A 22,263-nucleotide genomic window follows, 5' to 3' on the forward strand; every position below is an offset into this window, starting at 1 on the left:
AAGGGGGAAAACTACATTCGACAGGCACTTGATTGAAACTGCAGAGCAAACGCAGTGCCACCGTTCAGCACGCCTCTGTCAGACTGTCACAACAAGAGAAGGCAGTAAAAAGCTTCAGACCCACAGGAATATGCCACAGACTCTTTTCACATCTCCTAAACAAGCGCTCGCACGACAAGAGAGGACACAAATAAACATGCAGGCCAGGTCACAGCAATTTTACTCCTTGCTATACAGGCAATAAAAGTATGCTTATTCTGTTGTCATGATAAACTTGGAGAAACCAGAGCATGCTTCCGATCCGTGATGTCAGGTGCTAAGCAGTCTTGTTAGCGGCAGAGTCGCCGGAAACAGAAAAAAAGCCCATAATGCTTTGCAGAAGAGAAGTGAATAAATAATTTACATTTCTGTAGTGATGTAAAAGAAAGAGTGATGAATGAGGTAGAGACATCAAACCAGCCACTACAGAGACAGGAGTGGTGCTGAGAGAGATCGCTCCGGATGAGAGATGATAGAGAGAAGAGAGACTCGTTCGGTCGCCGCTTGCCCCGTTCAACTCATCGTTTCATACTTGTGCCGGTGGCGGTGGGAGTCAAGAGGGAGCGGGGGCTCCGAATCATCCATGGGCAGGACCAATCGGGTGCCTCGGATCACCAGCTCATGGTCGCCGAACGCCAGCTCTCGATCCAGAGCCTCGTCAGAGTTCACGGCCACTCCTCCGATGGCCGTACCGCTCGTGTGAGCACCTGTAGCATCTGTGCTCACGGTGATGTCACCGTACGACAGCGTGATGTCACCGTCATTCAGGATCAGGTCGGAGTCGTCGTCTTTCAGCTGCTCCTCATTCTTAAAGAAAACGCAAGATGTAAAACCGATATTACTGTTCGTTTTCTCATACAAACCGCTCGTTTCGTGTCTTAGGCCATCATTGTGTACTTACATTTACGAGTCATTAAATCATGTTTAATTTGGACTTCTCTGTGCATGCTCTTTGAGGTGGTGACCATAGACCTGCATTATAATGACTGACAGACAAGAACGGTTTGACCTAAAAATATCAAAATTGAAACTACTGCGGAAACAAAGACACCTACATCTTGGATGCCCTTGAGGTAAGCTAAAACATATCAAAAATTAATTTCAAAGTTAACTATCCCTTTAAAGGAATAACACCAGGTGAAATGTAATAAAAGTTAGAGTGATTAAGTAAGATTCAAATTTTTTTTTTTAAGAGGATGCATTGAATGGATCAAAAGTGCCAGTAAAATCATTTATAAACCAAATATATATATATATATATATTCTTTTGAACTTTCTATTCATCAAAGAATCCTGAAAAAAAGATTATCACAATTTCCACAAAAAAAATATTAAACACAACTTTTTTTTAAATTGATAATGATTAGAAATGTTTCTTGAGCAGGGAATCAGCATATTAGAATGATTTCTGAACGAGCATTCAGGTTTAAATAAAGCAATATAAAAAAATTTGCTTTAAATAAAGTAATACATTAAAATTCATGAAAGTAGAAAACAGTTATTTTAAATTGTAATTGTATTTTTGATCAAATAAATGCAGCCTTTGTAAGCATAAGAGACTTCTTTAAAATAGAAAACCTCACTGACCTATAAACATTTGAACGGAACTGTACATAGAGGTTATTTAATAATCATATACCTTTTTTATTACCTTATAATCTTTTATATGTAATATAATATCTCAGATAAAAACTATGATTAAAAAAAGTCTTCACAACTTTCATGTCAGCCAAATAAAACAATTTGAACTAGAAATTAAAATCATAGCGGCCCAATAATATATGGTTCATAAAGAGTGGATAGTGAATGAGGATCAGTTGCCAGTTACAACTATACAGCACCTCAGTGATAAAACTCACGCATTCGGATGGCGATTTATTGGCGGTGGAGGAACGAGTTTTGTAATCCCACGAACCCGCTGCTCACGTGGTCAATCGCATGATTGTCTGCTGTAAATAAATGTCATATGCTTGGAATAATACGAATACATTCGTATTTCATTTAAAGGGATACTCCACTTTTTTTGGAAATAGGCTCATTTTACAACTCCCCCAGAGTTAAACTGTTGAGTTTTACTGTTTTTGAATCCATTCAGCCGATCTCCGGTTCTGGCGGTACCACTTTTAGCATAGCTTAGCATACATCATTGAAGTGGACAAGACCATTAGCATTTCTAAAGAAAAATGACCAAAGAGTTTTGATATTTTTCATATTTAAAACTTGACTCTTCTGTAGTTACATCGTGCACTAAGACCAACGGAAAATGTAAAGTTGCGATTTTCTAGGCTGGTATGGCTAGGAACTATACTCTCATTCCTGCGTAATAATCAAGAAACTTCAATGCCGTACAATGAGAGCAGCAGGCGTAATGATATGACGCAGCGCCTGAAAATAGTTCCGTTGTGTTGACGGAAGGTGGCCTATTTTCAGGCGCTGTGTCATATCATTACGCCTGCTGCTCTCATGGTACGGCATTGAAGTTTCTTGATTATTACGCAGGAATGAGAGTATAGTTCCTAGCCATATCAGCCTAGAAAATCGCAACTTTTCATTTTCCGTCGGTCTTAGTGCACGATGTAACTACAGAAGAGTCAAGTTTTAAATAGGAAAAATATCAAAACTCTTTGGTCATTTTTTTTTTGAGAAATGCTAATGGTCTTGTCAACTCCAATGATGTATGCTAAGCTATGCTAAAAGTGGTACCGCCAGAACCGGAGATCGGCTGAATGGATTCAAAAACGGTAAAAACTCAACAGTTTAACTCTGGGGGAGTTGTAAAATGAGCCTATTTCCAAAAAAAGTGGAGTATCCTTTTAATAATAGGAAAATAATGTTCTATTTATTATTTAATTATCATTTTTAAAAATAAGAAGCTAGATGCACGAATGCTAAAATGGTTCTTTTATTCTTGCATTTTATCTCAAAAGGATGTCATTTTAAAAATATGGAAATTAGCGGAAACGAGACTTATTTACATTATGTAAAAATAAAGCTGCATGGCTTGTATTTTTTATGTTGGGTATAGCCTACATATTTTAAAATTGTATCATATATTGCTGCCACAATAACAGCCCATTTCAAATGTTTACGTACTTTCTTCTCCTTCTCCTTTTTGTTCGCTGAGGTGGAGCAGTTATCCTACATAGGCTACGGTGCTCGGTAGTGATCAAAAAGGATCTAAACAGTGAATTCTGAAGTGATCTCTTCTTGTAAACTCAAAGATGTGGATTCGGACGACAATTAAATCACTGCATGACATTGGTGTTCGTCAAACAGCAGTAGGTAATTTTTACGTGGGTGGTGGGAGAAAAACACTGGACTGCTATTTACCTTTTTCCGGCTACTACTGAGTTCCCACAGGACTTCAGCGCGAGACTACAGTTAGCCTTCTAAAACACTTTTTAGGCGAATTTAAACAATGGCTAAGTTGCTTACCGCATCTTGTTGTCATGTAACGGCCCTGTTCATGTTGTACAGACATTTTAATTGCATTTTGTGTCTGTTAAGAGGCACAAAGACACACTTTATGAATATGCCCCCATAACTGCTGCCGTTTTAGCTGAGTGGGAGCTCTGGGCATTTGCTTTAGAAGCTCTGTGCTGCAAGCACCAATCCGGCTCGGTTTTCTTTCTATAGACAGTACTCACAAAGGTATAACGATCAAGATTAACTTAAAAATTGCCCGGAGTTCTCCTTTAAGAGTGATTTTGAGGGGTCCCTCCCTTAAACACAGATTTGGTCTGTCGCCATCTGGTAGTACATAAACGACTAGTTTCTTCCCAAACGACTAGTTTCTGCCAAATCAAGAGCTTTCTAGTTAAAAGAAGAGGAAGATCCAGACAGAACTACATATAATTATTAGTCCACAGCATGCGGGTAAAGTACAAACCTCATACGCCTGTGGGCTGGTGAGGCAGCGTGCCAGAGGACCACAGCACGTAGGAAGTGTGGCAGTGAGCGGTGGTCCGCTGTGGGTCAGAATGGGCTTCAGATAACTGCAAGTCAACAGGGTTAAGGAAGGCATTTTTGGAACAAAAACACAAACAATCACATATCCGACACTTTTATCCAAAGCAACTCTGTCCAGTAAACAGGACCATGATTGAACTTCACAGTTGACCATTAGCAGTGTCAGGCTGTGTTCAGAATAGCAAAATTTACATTTATGCATTTGGCAGATGCTTTTATCCAAAGCGACTTACATTGCATTTCAAGGTACACATTTACATTCTTATCAGTTCTTGCTTTCCCTGGGAATCGAACCCATGACCTTGGCGTTGCAAGCACCAACGCTCTACTGTTTAAGCTACAGGAAAGCTAAAAAAAACAAAAAATTGCCACATTTATGCGTAGAATACCAGATGACATACTACATTTTCACTACTGACTGCTCCTAATGTGTGTGCACTAACTTGGATAGGTTACCATACTTAGCCTTCTCATGTCACTTACATAGGGTAGCTTTTGAAACCCAGCCAGTAGAACATTGGAATAACCAATGCGGGAAAATACAAAAACATTGATCAACTTTTCAGACACAGCGAACGAGAACATGGGACGTATTCTGGCAATGTTACTAAGATAAAAAAAATATGTTTTAACAGTATTCTGGACATGATGATCAAATGTTAAATTAGAATCAGACATATTTGCTAATCTTTGTAGTTTTGTTTGAAACTCCAGAATAGAACCATCCATATATAAGGTTAAAGACCCAGCTTTACGTAGCTGGCAGAGTGAGCCAATGAGCATAACCTCAGTCTTGTCACTGTTATGGCAAAGAAAATTAAGACAGCCATTTTTTAAATCTCAGAAATACATAGAGAAAGAAAGGTCACAGCCACATAATCATCAGGTTTTGAATGGATCTGGGTGTCATCTGCATAAAAATGAAAGTTAAGACAGAATGATCTTAAGAGATGACCAAAGGGGAAAATTTTAAATGCTAAAGAATAAAGGGCCCAAGACTGATCCCTGAGGAACGCAAGATTGCACCAAACAAATCTCAGACCTGCATCCACCCATAGTAACAAATTGCTTACAATCTGAAAGGTAGGACTTAAACCAGTTTAGTCTAGTATCAGAAACACCAAAGACAGTCTCTAAACGGGTGAAAAAGAAAGATCTACAGTGTCACTGAGACCAAGAAGGATCAAATTTGGAAGACAGTTCGAGTCCAAAGCAATAAACAAGTCATTAGTGACCTTAACTAACATTGTTTCAGTGCTGTGGAGTTCATGGAAGCCGGATTAATGGGACTCAAAGAGATTGTTTACAGCAAGATGAGTGTGTAATTGAGAAGCAACAATTCGGTCTAAAATTTTTGCAAGGAAGGGAAGATTGGAAATGGGATGGAAGTTGTTAAGGTTATCTAAGTCCATGTTAATTTTTCTGGTACAAGGGTTACAGCAGCAATTTTAAAAAGCTGCTGTGCTTAACTCATCACACAACGTAAGTGTCAGATGTATAACTTTACCGGTTACACATTCATGCATGTGCTGAACGTATGGAAAACTGAAATCCCACCTGCCCATTATTAATTAAAATCATTTCCAAAAATCATCAATATGTGACCAAAATTGGTTTAGATTATTTTTTATTTTTTTTTGCTGTACAGACTATAAACCAACTAAATGGATTTGAAGATCCAGTGTTGAAATTTGAGAGAGATTATATCTTTTATGTTCTTTTTGCAGGTTACTAATAAGAGCTACACAGCAAAGGATACTTGTGATCAAAGTTATACCAGATCCTGAAGGGCCAGGCGCTCTCATGTTTAGTGCTCCTCCTTTCCACTCCATCAGGGCCGATCTGCAGATGGACACAGAGGAAAACCATCATTAAACAGCTCTGCTCCGATATAAAACCCTACGTCTGACTACAGCAGACCAAAAACACTTACAAAGTTCTCCTGATCTGCGTCCACTCCAACACTGTCAAACACAAAACAGTATTACAGCAAAAGTAATAAAACACTTACAGAACAAAAAAGTTTGTTGCAATTTCATCCACTAAAAAGTGAGTTTTAGCTGCTAAATAAGTTTGGAAAAGAGTTTTATATGGCTCATGGTGTTAACATATTACACATGAAAAAGGACAAAAATAAGAACAAAAACTATGTCTAATGAGTTACCCATGCTCATTGTCAACTTGTCTGACAGTAAAATATAATTCAGACTAAAGAAGAGGTTAGAACTGACCGGATATTCTGGCAGGACAGCATCTGAGTTGTGCCTCCACCGCAGATCCAAACGGTGAAGAAAACCACCAGCAGCGTGGTGGAGAACATCATCTGCCGTGCATATGTGGCCGTGTCCCTGATTGATAGGGCAAAAGTCATGGCGCCACGAAGACCTAGTGAGCAGTAGGGCAAGAAAATACCAAGAATTGGTTCACACTGGCCATAAATCTGATTTGTTTTTCAAATCAGATTTAGAGAGTCAGTGTGCCTTTGAAAGTCAGTGAGTAAGAGAGTCTTTGCTCATGTCCAGATTGAAATCTTGCTGCTGGTCTGAATTCATCACACAACATAAGCGTCAGATGCATTACTTTACCGTTTACACATTCATGCATGTGCTGTATCCGAAAATTGTTCACTTGTTCGCTCAGTACACAGTAAATGCCAGATGTGAGAGTAAATGGGAAGAGAATGAAAAACTGAAATTCAATCTGTCCATTATGACTGAAAATAATTTCCAAAAATCGTCAATATATTTCAAACCTAATTTTTAATTGGATTGGATTCTTTCTTTTTTTTAGCTGTTCAGACTATAAACCAACTAAATGGATAAAAAAAAAACATGATTTTGAAAGACTAAACTATTTAACCTCAATAAGACTTTTGGTTTTGGCATGTTCTTTGTAGTTTAAATCTTGGCTAGCCATAGGAATCCGTTGCAGTTCTACACACAAACCTGCAAACATCATCATGTGCTGGAAGTTGGGGGTGATCTTGTTTTTGCGGCCCAAATTCAGTAGGAAGGAGAGGGGGTAGATGTTTGCCGCTCTTCCCAGAAACACGGCCAGCTGGGTGGAGTGGTGTCAAGGAGTGGCTGTAAAAATGGAGCTAATGCTGAACTGACAGCATCTACACCCTAATCAAAATCATGACATGTTGTCCTTCCTGAGTCTTTCTGAGGGCTTTGTTAATGAAAAAGTGGTTCTGGGCCATTGATTTCTGGGAAACACAATGAGCTGTAACACCCTGGACATATAACTCAACAACAACAGCCAGCCACTTCCTTGATGACATTAAGCAAAGTACTGCCGTCTAACATGAGCAAACACTTGCCTTTTTAATAATAGTGATCCATCAGATTTTCCACTTGTTTTGCATTTGCTGAGAGCATTTTGACTATTATATCACTTTGTCTGCTCATTTAGTCCTTAGGCACAAAGCTGAAGTCTTAGGATACGAATGCACCCACTATGAAGATTGGATTGAAGACGTGGTTCTGGAAGGTAAACAATGTCAAGCCCATGTAGGAAAATATGAAGTTCTCAGCTAGGAAATTCAGTAGCTCGAATAACTGAAAGAGAGCACAGTGACATGAAATCATAGTGAGATGTTTATATTATATATATTTCATAGACCAAAGAGAGATATGAACCTCTGACAAGTTCAACAGACCTGCCTTAGCAAATTTTGACGTAAAAGCATTACTAGGGTAAAAAGAAAAGATTTGTGGCTACAGTTCAGCAACATTGTAAAAACAGCTACATAGTTTTATGTATTTGCTCATTTATTAATTTTCTGCAACTTTGTACTAATGTTTATATCGTAATAACGTTGAGCCCTGTTGTATTATAGTATGTATTATAAGTCATTATTATCTTATTATTTATTAATACCATTATTTTGCTTATGAAAAATCAATGCAGGACAAGCATCTATTTCATGATGGCACTGTACTTTTTAGCTGCTATAATGAAGATGCTCAATGATATTACACAACAATGATAACTTGCTGATAAATATTAGCTACTGTATGGTTTAATGTACAATGTCATAATCATGTCACATGATGTAACTGAGTAACCAGTGTCCCAATGTTCACTGGATCAAGGCCCTTGCTAGTGCCTACATTTGTTTTCAAGGTATAAACTACCTTAAAAAAGTTGGGGGTCATTAAGATTTGTTTTTTTTATTATTAATCCTTTTCAGCAAGGACACATTAAATTGACCAAAAATGTCAGTAAATACATATATAATGTTATTTATAATGTAAAGATTTGTATTTCAAATAAACAGATCTTTTGAACCTTCTATTCATCAAATGACCCTGAAAAGATGCATCATGGTTTCCAAAATATATTAAGCAGCGCAATTGTTTTCAATATTGATAATAATAATAATGATAAACGTTTCTTTAGCATCAAATCAGCATATATTTCAGAAGGATCATGTGCCACTGAAGACTGGAGTAATGATGCTGAAAATGTCGCTTTGCCATCGCACGAATAAATACATTTTAAAATAGATTATAATAGAAAACAATTCTTTTAAATTGTAATAATATTTCACAATATTACTGTTTTACTGTATTTTGATCAAATGAATGCAGCCTTGGTGAGAATGAGACTTCTTTCTAAAACATTTTTTTTTTTTTTTTTACATTTGAATGTACTTTTGAGTGTACATCATGCAAACTAGGGAGTGGACTGAGAGAAAGCCTAAAATAAAAGTAACTTTTTAATCTTACTTGTTTCGTCCTGTCCTGAGATTCAGGAGAGAGGTTGTTAAAGGTGTAATGAGCCTGTGTCATTCCACAGAACAGAACCGCCACCACACCTGAGGAACACAACAGGATGAGCAGGAACAAGCATTCAAATATAGAAGTATGCAATATGTTTCTAGAAGATTCTATGGGGAACTCAAGCTCACCTGTAAATCCACAGGCCTCAGCCAGTAAGAATGTGCTCCAGGACATGAGGAAGAACAGTGCCGTCTCCAGCAATGGTAAGTCTCTAAGCTTAGTGAACTTAGTGACGTGGAAGGGAGTCAATGAAAGTAACTTCAGGATGAATAAACCACTAAATACATTATTTTACATTAATAGTGGCAATTACGTGGAGAGAAGAAGAATTAGATCAATACATGACACAGATGAGATCTGAACCCATTTCTTTTTCATAAGCACCATGGTTCATACCAACAAAACAAAAAGTGATTACAATATTGAACCAGTAAAGGATATCAATGCAGTTACGACTCCAGTTGCCATTCCAAGAGCAAAAGAACCACTGAAGACCCCCAGGAAGATGCCAAAGGACTTCAGCATGGCCATGGCTTCAAACGTGTGACTGTTGTCTCCCTCAGGCTGATATGCTACAATTGACCTGGAAAAAGGACACAGACACATTCAAGTAATTCCAATGTCAAACCTGCAAAAATCTAAAAGAATAAAGATCCATTTGCTATTGGAAAATCATAACAAATATTAGCATTATGAGCAGGGCTGGAAAAGTGTGCTAAAGTTTTGGCAAAATCTGAACTCATTAGTATCAGATAAGTGTGCTCATCAGAGATATTCAATTTATATTCTATTTCCCATTCTCTGGACAGTTTTTTTTTCAAGAGGTCATATTATACATTTTCTATCATTAATTTTGAATGAGAATGAGAAATGTAAAATGAGCACTTTTGTTTACTAAGGCACAGGCTAGTCTTCTGTTGTGCTTAATGTAGTTTTTAACTCAATCACAACCTAAATCATAAAACAATCGCTGCTAAAACACTCCACATAAAAGGTTAAGACCAGACTGAAATGACTGGAAACCTTACTGAGAATAAAGTTAATATATGCATAGTAGCAGGTGATACACACCATCTGGAAGAGTGCTGGTTTTGGTGAACTTTTCCATATTTTTCTCTAATAGCTGTGGAAGAGGGGTTTTGAAGCTTAATTTAAATTACACTCTTTTCTTTGGATTAGGTTAGAAGTTAGAATAGCAGTTACTTTAAGCTATATTAATTCATTGGAACAAGGAAGTTTTGAATCCTCATGAAATTGAATAGCTTTTTAGAGAGATGTACTTACATGCTACATTTTGAGTACAGAGGATAGGTAGGAACAAAAGTAAACTCTCGTCTAGAGCAACACAGGATCACTTCAAACTAAGAAGCAAAGGACTATCATCAAATCAGCAAATACCCACAGCTCTGCCTCATCATCTACACACCATATATATAACCGATGGACTTCATAAGTCCTCTACAGGCGGTTAAAATAGAAGTAAAGAGGAATTCTACTTCCTTGAGGGATGAGCTCACTACAGGTGCTGGTGTGAAGCATGTCTGTGGGTCATTCACTCTGCATGTTCTGGTAAAGACCAGCCAATGCACACACTAAAAATCCACTCGGAAGGCTCAAAGCTCTACATGTGTGGCACACCCATTGAGGGGCGTTCTCAGTGTCTGGTTCCCGCCCTCTGCATAAGCCACACCTCCAGGGCTGTGACGCCCCGCCCCACTTTGCCTCCCGTAATAAAGCAGCATACTGGAGCAGATGAAAGGTCCAGCAGAGGAAAAATCGGGTGTTAAATGAAAAGTGTTAATTATTCATTATGCATTGAGTTTATAAAAACCCAAAACAGTTATATCTCAAAATTATTAATAATATTAATGAATGAACCCAACATTAGCAGTTTGTTTATACATAGCCGTGTGTGATCATAGGCATTAGAGGACTTACGAGGACAGTACGACAGCGACGGCATCATTCAGGACACTTTCTCCAAACAGCAGAGCGTACAGGTCAGAATCCACGTGCAGCTCATTGAAGATGGCCAGAACTGTCACTACAAAACAAAGCATAAATCAATGCCTTCGCTAAGCCCTGCGTTAACAACATTACTGACCGATCCTGCTTTAGCAACTGTTGCCGTCATCAGACATGCTTTTTCTCATGCATTTTAATGCAATTTCTAATGGAAGTCCTGAGTGTATGGATAGTAAATTGTTAGAGTAAGAATAACATCCATTCAATTTAGGTGCAGGTTTTACTGAAGATTGCACTTTTAATAGCATTCTCACATTCATTGGGAAGCTCTGTGCAGCTTGTCTTAGTGAGCAACAGTAACCAAGGGGGGCCGAGCTTTGAAAAGGGACAATTTTAAAGATAGATCAAATTGCTCTTATTTGTAACTTAATTATAATCATTTCATAACAAGAAATAGCATAGTGCAGGTAAATTCTGCTACAGCAAGGCTTAGTTTCTAGGAGTTACATGACACATCCCTCTTGCAAAAATTTGTAGATAAAGGGATTTGATTAATACACACCAAAACACTCATGACTGCATTTATGCACTGTTACAGAGAGTCTTGACTGTAATACCTGGGTCAGTGGCTGAGACAATGGCACCAAAGAAAAGGCAATCAGTGAAGAAGAAGTCACCACCCAGCTGGCCAATTTGCTTCATCAGCGTCACACAGCCGTACATTAACAACCTGAAAAGCAAACCGCACACCTCTGAGAGCTGGTTCTCACCCTCATCATTAAAGCAACCCCTCAAAATAGTACTGAAAAAAGACTGACCCAATGATGAAACAAGACACCACGGTTCCCACAAATGCATAGACAAGAATGGAGCCCAAGTTCCTGAAGAAATGTCTCTAAGAAAACAGATAGAGAAGAAATTAATTGAATAATGGCCTTTGATTTGTCTACGTTGAACACTACATGATCTTGTGCACACAACATTTGTCTGTATTAATAAATAAAAAACAGCCCTTACTCGTTTTAAACTGTATCCAGCATGAAAAATGATGGGGGGCAAGAGAATATTAAAGAAGACCTCTGGATCAAAGGTCACCTGAAATAGAATTAGAAAGATACAGATATAGGCATTTCATTCACCGATGAGAAAATAAGAAAAAAAGGTTTATATCTTTTAATGTTTTAGAAATAATTATCTTGTGCTCACCAAGGCTGCCTTTATTTGATCAAAAATACAGTAATATTGTGAAATATTATTACATTTTTTAAAAAATAATTCTATTTTTAAATGTAATTTATTCTTGTGATGCAAAGCTGAATTTTCAGCATTATCACTCCAGTCTTCAGGGTCACATGATCCTTCAGAAATCATTCTAATATGATGATTTAATGCACAAGAAACATTTATTATTAATATCAATGTTGAAAACAGCTGTGCTGCTTAATATTTTTGTGGAAACCATTACATTAATTCTAGGATGAATAGAAAGTTCAAAAAAGAAAAAGTACAAAAAATTAAAGTAGCACTTTATTTTACAGTCCTGTTCTTCGTGTACATACTATGTACTTATTATAGTATTTGCAATAACTGGGTAATAACTAGGTACTAACCCTGAACCTACCCCTAAACCTAACCTTAAACCATGTATTTCCCAGTACTTTATTAGATAAGTAGTACACGTAAGTAGTGCACGTACTGTAAAATAAATTGCAACCAAAATAGCTATTTCCTCTTATTAGTGGTTTGACTGGAGCAAAGTGTTCAATAATTGAGTATAATGTGACTTTCTATGCACATAAAATTCAAACATCTAATGTAATTATCATACATTTCAACAACTAAATTATGCAATTCTTAAACCCCATATTGTAACCGATATAGAAGCAGTTTCAAGCATCTGTCACCTGAGGGACATGTTCTAACAGAGAATTATAGTTTTGAGACTGAACCAACCACAGATTACTTCTGTCAGGCACTGAATTAGTATGTGTGAGAAAATTTAATTATTGGTACAAAGTTAAATCAGGAATTTGCCTGAAGCATCTGAAAAAACATAAATGAGTTCAGCAAAACAGACTGGATATCCATCTAAAAATACAGATGCAAGTATGAGTCATATTCAAATAAATTCCCCATAGCATTTGTGGTTGAAGTCAAGCGTTCGATTCAAATTCATCTGAATATGTGTTGTAGGTCAAACGACTCCTCTATGATTGTTGTGATGTGATATTTTACCTTGCGGAGCATCTCGTTGTCCTGAATGTCATTGATTTCATTGGCACCGATCTCTCCTTTCAATGTGTACTCGTAGAACTTACCACTGACATTCATCAGCAGTGTAGCTGGACTGGCATTGACATTACAGCTCAATGTAATATTGTTCATGTTGCTGGGCACATGAATAGCATAACGCAGTACGACACCCACAAGCAACCCTGATGAGAGACAGAAAAATTGCATTTTATTAAAATGGTTCTGTTTTTATGTATTCATTTCTAATTCCAAGGCAAATATTCAAAGTCAAACCGCAGTAAACAGCCTACCAAGACTTTTCCCAGCATCACAGGGGCTGAACTGTATGGAAGCTTGTTTCTTACACTGAATAAAAAATAAAAAAGGTAATTGAGACTTTCTATCTAGCAATTCTGAAAAAAAAAGTCAGAATTGCGAGATGTAAACTCGCAATTATCTTTTAAATTGTTTAATTCTGTGGCGGAAACAAGCTTCCATAGAATTGACACCCACGATGCCCAAAAACGCTGTCTGAGGCCTGTGGGCAACTCACAAGATTTTTTAAAGAACATCTGTTTTGTGTACCAGGGCTATTATCGTTACTAAAAGTAAAACTATTAAAAACACTTTGTTTAACTAAAATAAAACTAAATCAAATGTAATTATAAACACATATAATAAAATAATATTATTCAATATAAAAACCTTTAAATGAAAATGAGAAAAACATTGCCTTTGCAGCAAACTGATATAAGTTTAAGTTGAAGCACTAAAATTACAAACTGGAAATTAGTAAAAAACTAAAACTTCACTTAAAAATAAAACTTTAAATTGGCTGCATTGGTTTTTAAAGCAGCCAGCATATGCAGGGAACGCAGGAAGGCAGATTAACTCCTGCTGGACAGCTACACCTTACAGGCCCTGTGCTAGAACTCCCACACTGCCCTTTGAACAGTCATGTTCATACATGGCGTACTTAAATGAACAGATCCCACTTTATCTCGGGAAACATGCTGCTGACTTCACAGTTCATATGTGCGATCAGTCAAATTATCTGATATCACGACTGTTCTCACCATATATCATAGCCAGTCCAGTCTCGTGCAGAAACCTGAACCGGCGGTGTTTGAACAACCATATGGTCAAGATTGTCAGGGTAAGGAGCAGGATAAAGATCAGCAGGTCGGCACTGTCTTGTCTGTGGCTTTCTTCAGCTTTTTTCTCTGTCACGATGTTCTCCATCGAACTGTCTTCAGCTCTGCTCAGACACAAGCAGAGGGAGCTCGCCAAAACAAACAGAGTCAGTCTTCTCCAAACACTCATCGCGGCGTTCATTTCACATGTAGAGCCCATGTTGGCATTTCTTTTAGATGCAAAAGATATAAGAAGATGAATGCACTATGCTCAGGATCGCTGAACACAGGCAGGAGTATTAGCAGATACAATCACATAGGCTGCTGAAAATTGTTCCTGATTCCCAGCGACGTCCCGCCCACTGCACGTGACGTCACATGACAACTCAACAATGTGTTCGAGCAGTTCGTATTGGGCAAACGCTGCGCATGAGGGTCGTTTCTTTTTATTCTGCATAGTCATTGTCGAACAATCTATATAACTATTAGGGCTGTCAAATCGATTAATCGCATCTAACATAAACATTTTTGTTTATATAATATATGTGCATACACACACACACACACACACACAAATATATTATATAAACAAAAACCTTTATGCTTAGATGCTGTGATCAAGCGATTTGACAACACTAATAACTATACATATTTCAAATGGTTTAGAGCTACATTCATGATGCAATATTCCTATAATGACAAGTTCAAATCCCCATGCACTCCAACTTTTTTTGTATAAAACCCTCATATCTCTTTAAACATTTTCCTGAACTGCCAAATTTATATTTGAGGCGCATACCCTCAGAAACTGTTTTGATAATTATATTCACTAGTTAATTGTGTGTACAACTGTAGTGGCAGTGAAATAATAAAGTAATAATATGGTGTAATAAATAAATAAATAAATAAATACATACATACATACATACATACATACATACATAAATCAGCAGTTAGTTTTATATTATATGTTGATTTTAGGTAGACTACAGGTGATTAGATTACTTTTGAAAACAATTTTTTATCTATCATGAAACGAATATTTTTAGGTAAGTATTACATTCATAAATGAAGATAAAAAAGATAAAAAAGAAATACATTCTGTACAGTTCTAATTTTAAGATTCTGGGTCAATGTAGAGCTTTATTTTATTCAGTTTTTTTTTTTTTTTTTTACTGTAGAGACTTTTGGGTTAAAATTAATATTGGAATTTGTGTGTTAATATTGTACGTAGTTAATTCTGTAATTATTTTTGTTATGTTCCCCTAAATTCGCTACGTATGTCTCTTTAAATGCACGTTTAAAGTGGCAGAGGGCAACCGGAAGTGCGGCGGTGATGGTGATGACGCAGCGCTCATTGAGGAGTGCTTCACGCGCCCAGCATTGGCTCGATCGGTTGTGCTCGAGTTAAAATGGCTTCGTCCTTTTGGAAAGGTGTTGTCGGTGTAGGCCTTTTCGCCTTGGCACACGCAGCTTTTTCAGCGGCACAGCGTAAGTATTGTTCTTCCAGAAACGAGAGTGAATTGGACAGACATGTAGTTGTTTAGTAAGCTGTAACGTTAGCTGATAGTGGTCCGGCGGTGAGTGCGGCCTCTCTGCAGAGCTCAGTGTGCATGGCAGTTTCAGCAGGACTCAAACCCGAGGGAGCTTCCTATGTAGAGAGCATTTTAGAGAGAGTGGGAACACGTAGGCTATTATGTCCAAAAATGCTGTCTTGGTCGGCAGCTCACTAGGTTTTGTCACTCAACATTTATATCAGCACAATACACGGGATGAAGTTATTTTCTACCATAAATCACTTATCATGCAGTCTGACTGAGACTTGTGCAAGATCAGTGTTTGTGCGGTGCGTGTTGAGTTTTATCGGGGCGTTTATATAACGCAGTATGATTGGTATTTCAGTAGATATCGTTACTATGTAAACTTACATTATTCAAACCTTCCCTAAAGGCAATGTGTTGATTAACCTTAACTAAGGAACTAAACGACGATTAAATGAAAAATAACTCGCAACCAGAATTGGTTTCCTTTCCAAATAATGCAATTTCACCTGCTATTTCTGCAGTAGTGATGTCAGAATCTCTCGTTTGAGTCGGATCTTTTTATTGAAAAGATTCGTTCACGATTCACATTGAGCGATTCTATAACATGTTCAACTCACAGCTTTCGACTCATTGAACCGAGAGCCGTCTCATTCGAGCATGTCTGACTCGTGAGCCGACAGACGAATAAACTTTTATTTAAAAAATAATTAAATAAAATCCTTTGTTAAATCTCTTCAAATAACAAACAGATGTTATCACTGCTTTCTAATCCAATCACTGTGTTTAATTAAAAATTAAACGCACACACACACACACACACACATATATATATATATATATATATATATATATATATATATGTTTGTATATATTAGGGCTGGGTATTGACACAAATTTCACAATTCGATTTGATTTCGATTCGATGCAATATTGATTATTTTGGATATCAGGTACAATAGCTGCTACATGGCAAATTTTCTCAAGAAAAAGTAAACTATGGGAGTCAGTTGTAGCCTACTAGGCTTCATTAGCCTACTAAAATATTGTTAATAATTATATACTGGTTTGTTTACAAACACTTAAATTACACTTTTATTTATTTTTATAATAATAAAGTTATTAAATATAAACATTTAAATGGTGGCTGTCATAAAAACTTGCCAGATTTATTCAAACATGCATTAAAGCTGCAGTAGGGAGTTTTGAGAAAACGTTGACTTAGCCTGAAAATTTGAACAAGCACAACTTATAGGTCCCACCCCCTCTCTCTGCTGCGCTACAGCCCTCCCTCCACAGCTCGTCCTCCACAGCGGAGCCTGTCGTGAACGCGCAGGCTAGTAAACAGGGCCACCCATAACGGCGGATAAAAAGTTATATGGCACATTCACTAATAGGGATTAAACGTCAATAATATGCTTTACATTGACTATGGCCTGCCCATACTTTGACTACAAACTTGGTCCTCAAATCATTATGTATTTTCCAATAGCCTACATGTAATTTTATAACGTTGCACTCTTTCTATAAGTTATAAATAGCTAGTAAGATAACGGTAACTAACGTTACAGTATGTAAGTAATTATTCTAGCGATGCTAGATAAGGTGTGCTAGTACATTATTTCAGCAACATGAAAAGCCAGTGAATTAGCAGGTTTCAATTGTTGCTTAGCAAGAGTGCGTGACATTTTATCTACATGTTATGCGGCTAGAGTTTTGACACCGAGTCAACTGTGTAATTCTTTATTTTTCGCTTGGTTATCGTCATCAGTCTTTTTCCTTTTACCTCTTTGTTTTATGAGCAGGTGTCACTCGAAAATTGGCAGTTTAGGTTGTTTCTCCGTCATAAGCACAGCTGCAGCTCGCCGGCAATCTTGAGTTTGAACGACGGCTCGTGCAACGCGCTGTGCAAGAGAGGGGTGTGATCAGCGCGTACACGAGCGTGACTGACAGTGCTAAGACATTCCTCCTGGCTCTGATTGGTTGTTTCTGACCGGGAGCGTGTATTTCTTGCTAATGGCAATAGGACCACTGGGAGGAGCCAGAGGAGCTTGATTTTTACACAGATTATCTGTCTCATATTCTACTGTCAGGACATAATGACAGTTTTAGCGAATACATGTTTTCAAAAGTTACCTACAGGAGCTTTAAATATTGAAGAACATTAAAAATTATAATGGATATGTAATATGGTGCATATATTTAGCAAAATGCTCCTCTTTAGAGTTAATATTTCTAGCTGATAACGAGTTTATGGTCACTGGATATTTTTGTTTTTTTCTGAGGTAAATGTGAAGTTACATTGTTTACAAGGTGTTTTACTGACGTCTTTCCACGGTTGAAACACTGATTGAGCGATTCCATGTGACATGATACGGATTTTGATAAGTTGTACTCCATCTTTTAAAGGGGTCATATAATGGTACATGCAATTTTACAAGTTGATTGTACTGAAATGTGTGTTGGCAGTGTCTGTACACAACCATCATATAATGATAAAAATCCATCCAGTGTTTTTGTTTTAATCTCCTTATGTTTTCCCCTGCCTCAAATCGAGCCGTTCGAGCCTGTGACGTCACAGGCTCGAACGCCCCTCCCGCAATTGTTGAATGACAGCCGGGTTTCAACACAGACCCGCCCTCGCTCGTGAGCCAGCTGTCAATCATAGTCTGCGCGGACCGGCGCGGTCATTGTTGATAAGCTGGAGCACTGTCTATGAGCAGAATGGCGTCTAAGCGATTGTGGTGTTCTGTTCTTGGGTGTAATAACGAACACAGCAGTCATTTTAATGTTCCTAAATCCGAACCGCCGAAGACGCAGTGGCTGTGTTTGATTTCAAAGGGAATATTCCCCACGAGCAACGTCAATGCTCTCATGTGCGAATCATTTCACACACCAGACTGCTTTATAAACGAGGGTCAGTATAAAGCTGGATTTGCTAAGAAGCTGCTCCTGAAAAAAGATCGGTACCAGATATTCGTGTTCCTGCTGAACCTCTAGAACAACTGAAGTGAGTGTAAGGTTTTATTAAACTTTATATTAATATTTATATTAATCCTTGTAAATCGCTAGCTGCACGCTTCACAATGAATGCGTCTAAGTTTACACTCAGGGTACATTACGGCATGTTTTCTATGTATGACGTTCTCAATATAATGCATAATCCCACGTTTATACTGAACAACGTGTTATGGTTATTGTGTTACAAACGGTGTACGCCAGAGCCGGCTCTGGTGTACACAGAACAGAGAGGCGGGGTGAGCAAAGCTCATGATCATTTAAAGGCATATACACTGAAACGGCGTGCTGAAAACAGAGCTGTTTTTTACCAGGTAAAATAAGTGTTTTCATACAATATTAATGAGAATTTTTAATTAAAGTATATTACAAACTTTTAATTTAGACCCTAAAGAATCATATTAGCTTGTACAAAAATGGCATTATATGACCCCTTTAACACACTTTCAGATGCTCATTCATGTTTATTTCACGCTGTAACTGGTATTATTAAGGCAGAAGAGGAGATCATGTGCGCTCCGCGCTGCTGCTTCTGAGCTGAGCCAGAGCGATCTCACGCCACAGCGCCAAAACGGTATTTATGTTTTTGAATTTCGTAAGAAAATGGACGTACTTAGAAATCTGGGACTTTGTTTCATATCAATAGTGACAAAGCACAAAGATTATTGCGATTTATTGGATGGGATGAGCGCTACAATGTTCCATTCATTCGTCAAATGAAAACAGGATGACTAATCGATTCTTGGGATTTAAGAATCGATATCGGTTCGTAAAAATGAGAATCGATTAAAATCGAGAAATCGATACATTTTTTACCCAGCCCAATTATATGTGTGTATGTAAGGGATAATGTAGGCTACATCTACCTTCGCTTCGGGGTCCTCATCACCCTGTCGGGGTTTATTTTGAGAGAACAACCGGCTGGATGTACATTATCGCTTACGTGGCGTCTATTTACTGTATGAATTCGAGCACGAGTCCTCATCCTTTGGGAGTGCATGTAAAGTGGATTTGCAGTGCTGAAAACGGCGTCTTCTCAACATGTCGTTAACACAACCCAAACTCTTCCAGCTACAACTACAGTGTTTGAGGTTGGCCAAAGTATGGACTAAGTAGACGTTGTTTGCAGCGAGCCATAGGCTGGCTTTTAGGGATGGGCATTTTTCAAAAATATTGTTAATTTAAATTAAGTTGAACAAGAAAGACGTTATTTTTTAATCATTATGATTTTGTCACCATTTGCGCTTACCTGCAGTCGTGAATGCAGTGATAAGCAGCTGTCTTTCCTCATTTGACTGGAGTTTTGGATTTCATGGTGGTGATATGATCACTCAGTTTCACCCGACAATGTTTACACAACATGTTGATCCATTTGATCAAAAGTAACTCCATTTTGTAAGGTCATTTAGTAAAATTATTTTGATCAAAGTAATTCCAAACTTCACTGCGCCTAGATGCAGACAATGATCAAATACAATCAACTTTACAAGCTCCATAGCGCCTCCCAGTGCATTTAGTGTACGTTTACACGACAACGATGTACTAAAAACGGAAAGGTTTTTTCTTTGTACAGATGTCAACATTGTCAAGTCAAAATGATCCCCATTCACACGGATCCGTGAAAATGACTAAAACAAGGTATTATTCGTGCCAGGCCAGTAGTTGGCGATGTCACTTTGTAAAGAAACACTACGCACCTAGACTAAACACGTAATACGCATGTGCATGCCATCACCGTTTTCACAGATTCACGTTTTTGTAGTTTTCAAAAACTTACACTTAACCCGTTTTCAAAAGTTTGCATTTTCAGGCCCCCAAAGCACTGTTGTCATGTAAATGAACGTCCAAAACGCATATAAAGTTTTCTGCTATTAGTTGAAAATGGTGTCGCTTAAACTGCCACTTAGTTATAACTGAGTTTTAGTTTGCGTGCTAATTTTACTACATTTATGACCAGCCAAGCAACATGTGTAGTGATTCGAATAATATTATTATTTTTCGAAAATTCATAATTACAGATCGAATATTCGTCTATTCGTGCACACCCCTTCTGGCTTTATGCTAATTTTTTACTAACCTACGTAGATATGTTGCGGAAGTGAGACTGAAATTGCTGACGACTCGTTTCGCCAGTTCAGAATTTATCCTTTCTTTTAGGAGACAATAACCTTGTTTTTTGTGCACTTTGGCCATAAAATATCTGTAAAATTGTTAAGATCAGTTTCACAGACAAGACTTAAGCTTAGTCCCAGACTAATATATGTTTGAACTGTGTTAACTGAAATACAACTTGTACTGACATATCTTAAAATATGGCAGTGTCGTTGTTTTGTCTCAATATGCACATCAGTAATGTTTAAGTTTATAAAAGCTACTTAAATGTCCTAATTGAACTACAGCCTAATCCTGGCTTAATCTAAGCCCTGTCTGTGAAACCAGGCCTTAAACTCTCAAACAGCTACATTACACATGCATGAAAGGTAATATTTAAAAAAAAACATAAGGGCACTTAATGTGACTGGGATGTCAGAGACCATAGGATGATGTAATTTATAAACTTGAGCAAATGTGCCCTTTGCAAAAAAAATAATAAATCCAGTTGTAAAGTTAAATAAAATAGCTTTTAATGTGCAAGAATGGTTGTATTGTGTTGCTTCCGACTCTGTAACTCTGCAAAATCACTTGTTATACACCTTTGTTTAGAGGGAATAGTTTAATACCTCTCATTCATCCTAAAAAGATATTTTCTTTTTCTAGACCGATCCTACATGCGACTGACAGAAAAAGAGAATGAAACATTACCTATAGATGTAAGTTGCAATCAAATACCAGACATTTTGATCATATTGAATCGCATGCATTTGTTTTCCTCAATACAGCTTCTCTTGTGTTGTGTTTTCAGATAGTGTTACAGACTTTGCTGTCGTTTGTGATCACGTGTTATGGCATAGTACACATCTCAGGCGAGTTCAAAGACATGGATGCTTCTTCAGAGCTCAAAAACAAGTAAGCTCATAGACCATAAAGTAATGCCTGGCTATATCAGAAATAGGCTGTTACTAATGAAACTTGCATCGAGCTCACTTATGTCTCTTTATTGTTTGCTCTAACAGGACATTTGACACATTGAGAAATCACCCGTCGTTCTACCTGTTCAATCACCGAGGCAGAGTACTCTTCTGCGCTCCGGAGCAGGAGACCTCCACTCCAAGCCCCCAGGCCTTACCATCCAATCCCCTGCGGTTACGCAAGCTGGAAAACTTTCATTGAGACTGGCCTTCTGTGGGCTGCCTTGCCCGTTTTCATTTTGTTTTTCTTAAATTTATTTGTTAGCTCCTCGGTTGGAAGGAAAATAAGCATATTTTCCTGTCTTTATGTATATGTGAATATGCTGTACAAACACGCATCTCTTGTGGTTACTATTTGTCAATGGACTGTGCCAACTCCTTTTCCAGCTGATATGTTTGTAAATACTTGTTATTGCTTGGGAGTCTTAAGTCTGTAGGTTACGGCTGTAGCCCTCCGGTTGGCTGTCGCGCACAGGGCACGAATCCTACCGTGTACAATGTTGGTTTGCCA

General features: G+C 37.8%; 2 protein-coding genes across 2 annotated transcripts; one reads left to right on the plus strand and one right to left on the minus strand.

The window, feature by feature from the left end:
- Positions 1–203: 203 nt before the first annotated feature.
- slc9a6a (solute carrier family 9 member A6a) lies at positions 204–14,503 on the minus strand. Its single transcript, XM_056242356.1, has 16 exons — positions 14,069–14,503; positions 12,996–13,195; positions 11,778–11,855; positions 11,579–11,655; positions 11,378–11,490; positions 10,734–10,839; positions 9,232–9,378; positions 8,924–9,024; positions 8,742–8,830; positions 7,455–7,568; positions 6,954–7,065; positions 6,240–6,393; positions 5,942–5,972; positions 5,768–5,850; positions 3,929–4,034; positions 204–846 (listed from the first exon to the last, which is right to left on the minus strand). Exons 1-16 carry the CDS (start codon positions 14,343–14,345, stop codon positions 553–555), a joined length of 2,082 nt encoding a protein of 693 aa, XP_056098331.1. The 5' UTR covers positions 14,346–14,503; the 3' UTR covers positions 204–552.
- A 950-nt stretch (positions 14,504–15,453) lies between these two features.
- On the plus strand, positions 15,454–22,263 carry mmgt1 (membrane magnesium transporter 1). Its single transcript, XM_056242355.1, has 4 exons — positions 15,454–15,616; positions 21,442–21,494; positions 21,587–21,690; positions 21,798–22,263. The coding sequence occupies exons 1-4, from the start codon at positions 15,538–15,540 to the stop codon at positions 21,952–21,954; spliced, it is 393 nt and encodes a 130-aa protein (XP_056098330.1). The 5' UTR covers positions 15,454–15,537; the 3' UTR covers positions 21,955–22,263.

Source organism: Rhinichthys klamathensis, unplaced genomic scaffold, assembly GCF_029890125.1.
Source record: "Rhinichthys klamathensis goyatoka isolate OS25496 unplaced genomic scaffold, OSU_Roscu_1.1 h1tg000723l_1, whole genome shotgun sequence".
Classification (NCBI taxonomy): Eukaryota; Metazoa; Chordata; class Actinopteri; order Cypriniformes; family Leuciscidae; genus Rhinichthys; species Rhinichthys klamathensis.

Excerpts from the sequence above, each read along its gene's own strand:
- slc9a6a (XM_056242356.1), bottom strand. The coding sequence starts at position 14,345 with ATGGGCTCTACATGTGAAATGAACGCCGCGATGAGTGTTTGGAGAAGA. Across the intron at positions 10,840-11,377 it reads TGTCTCAGCCACTGACCCAG|TGACAGTTCTGGCCATCTTC; the intron begins GTATTACAGTCA and ends TTTGTTTTGTAG. Across the intron at positions 847-3,928 it reads CCAGCCCACAGGCGTATGAG|AATGAGGAGCAGCTGAAAGA; the intron begins GTTTGTACTTTA and ends GTTTTCTTTAAG.
- mmgt1 (XM_056242355.1), top strand. The coding sequence starts at position 15,538 with ATGGCTTCGTCCTTTTGGAAAGGTGTTGTCGGTGTAGGCCTTTTCGCC. Across the intron at positions 15,617-21,441 it reads AGCTTTTTCAGCGGCACAGC|ACCGATCCTACATGCGACTG; the intron begins GTAAGTATTGTT and ends TTCTTTTTCTAG. Across the intron at positions 21,691-21,797 it reads TCTTCAGAGCTCAAAAACAA|GACATTTGACACATTGAGAA; the intron begins GTAAGCTCATAG and ends TTGCTCTAACAG.